At 43.9% G+C, this 7,516-nt stretch overlaps 1 protein-coding gene across 1 annotated transcript; it reads right to left on the bottom strand.

Annotated features, from left to right (window-relative positions):
- Positions 1-223: 223 nt before the first annotated feature.
- On the bottom strand, positions 224-3,007 carry LOC123063506 (eukaryotic translation initiation factor 3 subunit M). The gene is made up of 8 exons (XM_044487311.1): positions 2,663-3,007; positions 2,225-2,582; positions 1,959-2,103; positions 1,284-1,434; positions 1,098-1,207; positions 924-1,021; positions 766-835; positions 224-579 (listed from the first exon to the last, which is right to left on the bottom strand). Exons 1-8 carry the CDS (start codon positions 2,724-2,726, stop codon positions 490-492), a joined length of 1,086 nt encoding a protein of 361 aa, XP_044343246.1. The 5' UTR covers positions 2,727-3,007; the 3' UTR covers positions 224-489.
- Positions 3,008-7,516: the final 4,509 nt, after the last annotated feature.

The raw sequence follows: 7,516 nt of genomic DNA, 5'->3' as shown, positions 1-7,516 counted from the left end.
AGTTTAGACAACAATTATGTATCGATATTAAGCGACCCTCTTTGGGTGCCGTTCATATTTATTTTTGTGTGAATTTTCTATTCAAAAGTCACTTGTCTCGAGGTCCGTCGTCACCGACGGGTTGCATGCTTGCTTTCTAGGATGGCAAAGCACATCCAGATAAAACACCAGCTACTTGATAAAAAAACAAGATACAAATTCTCCATAATTCCAAAGCCAAAACTTGGAGAAGAAACAATTATCATGATAAACAGGCATCCAGTATGAACAATCAGGAATATGTGTGTAAACGAGTAACAGCTGACTTCAAGCATGGCTTTTGACTACAAAATTCATGCAACATGAAATTGCTTAGCACGCCGCTGCAAACCAGGATAAAGCCAGCATGATCATGTGGTAGAAGTATTTCGGATTACAAGATGTCTAATACAATAAGATTGCTCATCTAATCTCATAGACTATAGTCTCAATTTGGGGAGTCCCCTCCGATCAGCGGATCATCAATCCTTGCATCCCCTGCCCGCCATCTTCAGTCACCTTGTTAGCTTGGATTGTGTTGATAGCATTTGCAATGTTTCCCTGTAGCAGAATTTTAAGAGGAAACTGTATTAGTTGCTCGGTAAGCACCTAAAAGTTCTCTAGGTCACTGTACGAGTTACACATCTGACATTCATCGGGAAATCGGAAAGCTATGCATGTTTGAACTAGTTTGCAGCTGAAATTTTCTACTGCAAATTTGAGAGGAGGTAATTGTGAGAGGCTTACCCTCCACACTCCAAGCTTTGAACGTAGACTCTGCCATTGTGGCATCCCAAAGACCCTCACAGTATGCCGGCTGAAATTACATGTCAGAACAAGTATAAACGAAAAAGGAAAGGATAACACTGTAATATGGACCAAGAAAGTCTTGTGGACATGAATACCTGACAATGACCAATTGATTAAGCTGGTCAACTTTGCAGTCCAAAATCTTTGATGAAATTGCTTTCACAATCCAATATTCCACCTCATCATCATTGATCTAACAAAGAATTAAAAAAGTCAATGTAACATTAAATCAAGTGAACAACAATAGGAAGGCAAGGTAAGCCGATTACCTCAAGGGCTTTTGTAATTGCAGAGTAAGGAATTTCCCCAGAACAATGGCCGCTCAGATCAAGCAGGGACATCAGACGCATTTTGGTTATGCACTCCTCATGAACCAGTCCTGTAAATGGTCCACCATTAGATATCCAAAACTTGAAGCAACGTAGTATTGCTAGCATTGGTTCACCAGAACATACCATATCCTTGCAGCAAGGTAGAGTTAGCAGTCTGAAATGCTAAATAGGGTTCGAGCCTCTGAGTAAGGAATATCTTCAGTAGCTCGTAAACTGGCTGATACTTGTCATCTTTCTCGAGCTGTGCAACAGCTGGCATATCGAGCAGGTCACACTGCAATAAGCATATTTCCATCAATACATACAGTATATAAGGTAAGGTATGCAGCCAGTGCTAGAGTTTTAACTGGCATTAAACCACATGTATAGTTTGCCAGGGTTAAAACTTGCTAAATAAATCCCTCAAGAATTTCAGAACCTACTGTTGGCATACAAGGCACAACGACATACAAAGCAGCAGCAGAGGAATTGTGCAATGCAATGCATAGCGGCACAAGTTTGTGGAAGCAATAATCCATCAAACCAAAAGAAGAAAGCTTGTAAGGGACATCTTGTCACAATTTTGGCTTGGCTCGGTCTGGTAGTAACCAGAAATATTTAAGGTTGACAAGATTAACATTTGCAGGCTAGTGCGAGCAGATAACTTTAGTCTTCTTACATCTAATATAGTGATATTTGACTGTCATAACCAAATTCACATTTGGTGACATGATTGGAGAATGGCATGTTTCTGGTATGGAGAAAGCGATGCATTATGGCACGAACACAAGCCCTAAGACGGAGATGTAATAAAAGTACCTGATAGAGGTCAGATGACTTGACAAACTCAACAATTGCTGCAGCAGCTTCTTCCTTTGCCGCACCGATTGCATCAGCATCATCACCCGATCCATCGAACGTGGCCAGGTACTTGTTCAGAAACTTGAAGTAGTCCTTGGTCATGCTGACAATCATCATCATCATAACAAGAACGGATCGTGTCAGTATACAACAATCTTGCCGCCATGTTACTTACACACTGGCTAAAAAATAAATGCAAGGAACTTGGAAGCAAAGGGCCGCACCCCTTGTGGTCTTTAAGAATCCTGGTGACAGCAAGGAACAGCTCCCTCTGCTCCGGTTTGCCGATGCCCCAGTAGGCGACAAAGGCATCGATGTTCTTGAAAGTGGGGACGACGCAGTCGGCGGCGGCCTTCCCGGCGGTGGCGGCGAGCTCGAGCGCCTTCCTGTAGACCAAGGCCTTGCCGGAGAGGCTCGGAAGCAGGTTGTACAGGCTGAAGAGGACTTTGATGCGCAGCGTGGTCTTGTCGGCCGGGTGGTGGGTGAGCTTGGCGCAGATGAGCTTGGCGATCTCCAGGGCCTCGTCCTCGGATCCGGCCTTGGTGACGAGGTTGCAGGTGACGGTCAGGGTGCACTCGAGATCTGACAGCAGCGAGTGTAGGATGGATAAGCAAGGCGCGATTGGACAAGAAGCCGGTGGGGATGGAGACGGAGAGAGGTACCTTTGTCGGGGGCGCTGGGGGAGAGGAGGAGGAGGTCGGCGGAGGCGAGCATGAGGGTGGCCATGTCGAGCCAGCGGGCGGCGAGGAGGTGCTGCTGCGCCTCGGCTCAGAGGCGGGCCACCTCAGGGTCGGCGACCTCCGGGCCCGCGTCGGCCCAGGCGAGCTGCGCGGTGGAGCGCACCACCGCCAGCATCGGCTCCTCCTCCGTGGTGTTCACTATCGTCGCCATGGTCGGTCGGGTTCTTCTCTCTTCCTCCTCGCTAGGGTACGCCGCCGCCGCCGCCGGTGTGGGAGAGGGAAGACGGGGAGGGGATGGGGATTTTTTTTTTTTTTTGAGATCCGGGAGGGGATGGGGATTGGGAAAGAGAAATTCCCACAGGGGCGATCTAGTGGGCCGGCCCATTAGCAGCGACAGTTCTGTAACGTGCTCTACAAAAAAAAAGCGAGTTCTGTGGCCATTGCACCACGAAAGCTTCTCCGGTAAAATGACGCAGCTAACGAGGAAAGTACTATGCCCTGTTCGGTTCAGCTCTTATCTGACGGATTCCGCTGCTGCGTAGTAGAATCTGAACCAAAAGGTAAACTCAGCAGAATTCGATTTTAGAAATCCATTGTTAAAATCTGAATCAAAAGCAGAAGCAACCTAGGACGTGCTTCCAAAAATCTAATTTTGTTACGGGCCAAAATCTGAAAAAGTTATATCAGCTGGTTTGCCAAATGACCTACATCTTTTCACATCAGATTTTTCACAGCTGCTTTTAGAAATCCACAGCTGAACCAAACAGGGCCTATAAGCCAGGACAGGTCTAAACATTTTTGAAAGTTCAAACACAATTTGTTTTGAAAACCTGTATATTTTTCTAAACACGGGCATATATTCAAATTTGCGAATAGTTATTTATAGAGTTGAACATTGTTTTGACCTGTGAACAGATTTTTGAAAAACAGCAAAATTCTTCGTCATTTTGAACAATTTTTGGAAACACGAACATTTTTAAATTTGCGAATGATTTTTGAAAAACAAGAAATTTTCATAGAATTCTGAACGAAAATAGAAAATGCAAACATTTTTTGAAAAATGGAAATAATTTCCGAAACTAGGACAAAATTTGGAAAAGCGGACATTTTTTGGATCTGTGATTTTTTTTTTGAGGTTTTGGAATAATTTGTAAGACAATTCATATGAATGTCAAACAACTTAGCGAGCGTCTTTACATGTATCTTCCGAGTTATAATAACATAATTCAACATAGAAGCGCGAGCACTTCTCCCCTCAAAACCATCAATGGCATGGCTCGGTGTCCTTTATCGATTGTGAGGACTATTTTATGGATAATAAGGGCATGATTTATGGGAGCAGCCATGCCATCCACCTAGTAGAAAAGGCTGAGGTACTAGTTTGAATTTTCTCTCCCTAATGGAGGGATAAGAGGCTACCTTGGATGGACTCTACACAGATTCTCTCTCTCCTCACATTTCATCACTCGGCTTAGCTTTTTTTCTACTTTTTCCATGAGGCGTCTACTGTTGGGGAACGCAGTAATTTTAAAAAAAAACCACGCACACGCAAGATCATGGTGATGCATAGCAACGAGAGGGGAGAGTGTCATCCACATACCCTCGTAGACTGTAAACGGAAGCGTTATGGGAACGCGGTTGATGTAGTCGCACGTCTTCATGATCCGACCGATCCAAGTACCGAACGTACGGCACCTCTGAGTTCAGCACACGTTCAGCTCGGTGACGTCCCACGAATTCCGATCCAGCAGAGCTTCGAGGGAGAGTTCCGTCAACACGACGGTGTGATGACGGTGATGATGATGCTACCGACGCAGGGCTTCGCCTAAGCACCGCTACGATATGACCGAGGTGGATTATGGTCGAGGGGGGCACCACACGGGTAAAAAGATCAACGGGTCAACTTGTGTGTCCATGGGGTGCCCCCTTCCTCCGTATATAAAGGAGTGGAGGAGGGGGAGGGCCGGCCCTCTACTATGGCGCGCCCTGGGGAGTCCTACTCCCACCAGGAGTAGGATGCCTCCCCCCTTCCAAGTAGTAGGAGTAGGAGAGAAGGAAAAGGGAAAAGAGAAGAGAAGGAAGGAAGGGGCACCGCCCCTCTCCCTAGCCCAATTCGGACTAGGCCTTGGGGGTGCGCAGCCTCCTCTCTCTCTTTTCCCCTAAAGCCCAATAAGGCCCATATACTCCGTGGTGAATTCCCGTAACTCTCCGATACTCCGATAAATACCCGAACCACTCAGAACCTTTCCGATGTTCGAATATAGCCTTCCAATATATCGATCTTTACGTCTCAAACATTTTGAGACTCCTCGTCATGTCCCTGATCTCATCCAGGACTCCGAACAACCTTAGGTACATCAAAACACATAAACTCATAATACCGATCGTCACCGAACGTTAAGCGTGCGGACCCTACGGGTTCGAGAACTATGTAGACAAGACCGAGACTCATTTCCGGTCAATAACCAATAGCGGAACCTGGATGCTCATATTGGCTCCTACATATTCTACGAAGATCTTTATCGGTCAAACCGCATAACAACATACGTTGTTCCCTTTGTCATCGGTATGTTACTTGCCCGAGGTTCGATCGTTGGTATTTCAATACCTAGTTCAATCTCGTTACCGGCAAGTCTCTTTACTTGTTCCGTAATGCATCATCCCGCAACTAACTCATTAGTCACATTGCTTGCAAGGCTTATAGTGATGTGCATTACCGAGAGGGCCCAGAGATACCTCTCCGACAATCGGAGTGACAAATCCTAATCTCGATCTATGCCAACTCAACAAGTACCATTGGAGACACCTGTAGAGCACCTTTATAATCACCCAGTTACGTTGTGACGTTTAATAGCACACAAAGTGTTCCTCCGGTATCCGGGAGTTGCATAATATCATAGTCATAGGAACATGTATAAGTTATGAAGAAAGCAATAGCAACAAACTAAACAATCATCGTGCTAAGCTAACGGCTGGGTCAAGTCAATCATATCATTCTCTAATGATGTGATCCCGTTCATCAAATGACAACTCTTGTCCATGGCTAGGAAACTTAACCATCTTTGATTAACGAGCTAGTCAAGTAGAGGCATACTAGTGACACTTACTTTGTCTATGTATTCACACATGTACTAAGGCCCCGTTCGGATTCCCTCCGCTCCGCGGCTCCGTGCCGGAGATTAAGGCCACAATTTGCAGAGTTGGTTAAGGCCCGCTCCGCGCGCTCCACTCCGCGGAGGACTGCCGAACGGGGCCTAAGTTTCATGTTAATACAATTCTAGCATGAATAATAAACATTTATCATGATATAAGGAAATAAATAATAACTTTATTATTGCCTCTAGGGCATATTTCCTTTAGTCTCCCACTTGCACTAGAGTCAATAATCTAGTTCACATCATCATGTGATTTAATATCAATAGTTCACATCTTTATGTGATTAGTTCATATCTCCATGTGACTAACACCCAAAGGGTTACTAGAGTCAATAATATAGGTCACATCGCTATGTGATTAACACTCAAAGAGTGATCATGTTTTACTTGTGAGAGAAATTTAGTCAAAGGGTCTGCCACATTCAGAGCCGTATGTATTTTGCAATTTTTCTATGTCTACAATGCTTTGCTTAGAGCTACTCTAACTAATTGCTCCCACTTTCAATATGTATCTAGATCGAGACTTAGAGTCATCTAGATCGGTGTCAAAAGCTTGCATTGATGTAACTCTTTACGACGAACTCTATTATCACCTCCATAACCGAGAAATATTTCCTTAGTACTCTAAGGATAATTTTGACCGCTGTCCAGTGATCTACTCCTAGATCACTATTGTACTCCCTTGTCAGAATCATGCTAAGGTATACAATAGGACTGGTACACAGCATATCATACTTTATAGAACCTATGACTGAGGCATAGGGAATGACTTTTCATTCTCTTTCTATTTTCTGTTGTGGTCGGGTTTTGAGTCTTTACTCAACTTCACACCTTGCAACACAGGCAAGAACTCCTTCTTTGACTGTTCCATTTTGAACTACTTCAAAATCTTGTCAAGGTATGTACTCATTGAAAATATATCAAGCGTCTTGATCTATCTCTATAGATCTTGATGCTCAATATGTAAGTAGCTTCACAGAGGTCTTTCTTTGAAAAATTCCTTTCAAACATCCCTTTATGCTTTCCAAAAAATTCTACATTATTTCCGATCAACAATATGTCATTCACATATATTTATCAGAAATGTTGTAGTGCTCCCACTCACTTTCTTGTAAATATAGGCTTCACTGCAAGTCTGTATAAAACAATATGCTTTGATCACTTTATCAAAGCATATATTCCAACTTTGAGATGCTTGCACCAGTCCATAGATGGATCGTTGGAGCTTGCTCACTTTGTTAGCACCTTTAGGATTGACAAAACCTTCTGGTTGCATCATATACAACTCTTCTTTAAGAAATCCATTAAGGAATGCAGTTTTGACATCCATTTGCCAGATTTCATAAAATGCGGCAACTGCTAACATGATTCGGACAGACTTTCAAGCATTGATACGAGTGAGAAAATCTCATCGTAGTCAACACCTTGATCTTGTCGAAAACATTTTTGCGACAATTTGAGCTTTGTAGATAGTAACACTACTATCAGCGTCCGTCTTCCTCTTGAAGATCCATTTATTCTCAATGACTCACCGATCATCGGGCAAGTCAATCAAAGTCCATACTTTGTTCTAATACATGGATCTCATCTCAGATTTCATGGCCTCAAGACATTTTGCGGAATCTGGGCTCATCATCGCTTTCTCATAGTTCGTAGGTTCATCATGGTCTAGTAACATGAC

Source organism: Triticum aestivum, chromosome 3A (genome assembly GCF_018294505.1).
Source record: "Triticum aestivum cultivar Chinese Spring chromosome 3A, IWGSC CS RefSeq v2.1, whole genome shotgun sequence".
NCBI lineage: Eukaryota > Viridiplantae > Streptophyta > Magnoliopsida > Poales > Poaceae > Triticum > Triticum aestivum.
Note: the sequence above shows the minus strand (reverse complement) of the source record. Positions and strands in the feature narration are given on the sequence as shown.

What these genes read in the sequence shown, in the direction of transcription:
- LOC123063506 (XM_044487311.1), bottom strand. Translation starts at nt 2,726, where the DNA reads ATGGCCACCCTCATGCTCGCCTCCGCCGACCTCCTCCTCCTCTCCCCC. An exon ending in AGTCATCTGACCTCTATCAG is followed by an intron (nt 1,435 to 1,958) that starts GTACTTTTATTA and finishes TGCTTATTGCAG; the next exon opens with TGTGACCTGCTCGATATGCC. An exon ending in CAAAGCTTGGAGTGTGGAGG is followed by an intron (nt 580 to 765) that starts GTAAGCCTCTCA and finishes ATTCTGCTACAG; the next exon opens with GGAAACATTGCAAATGCTAT.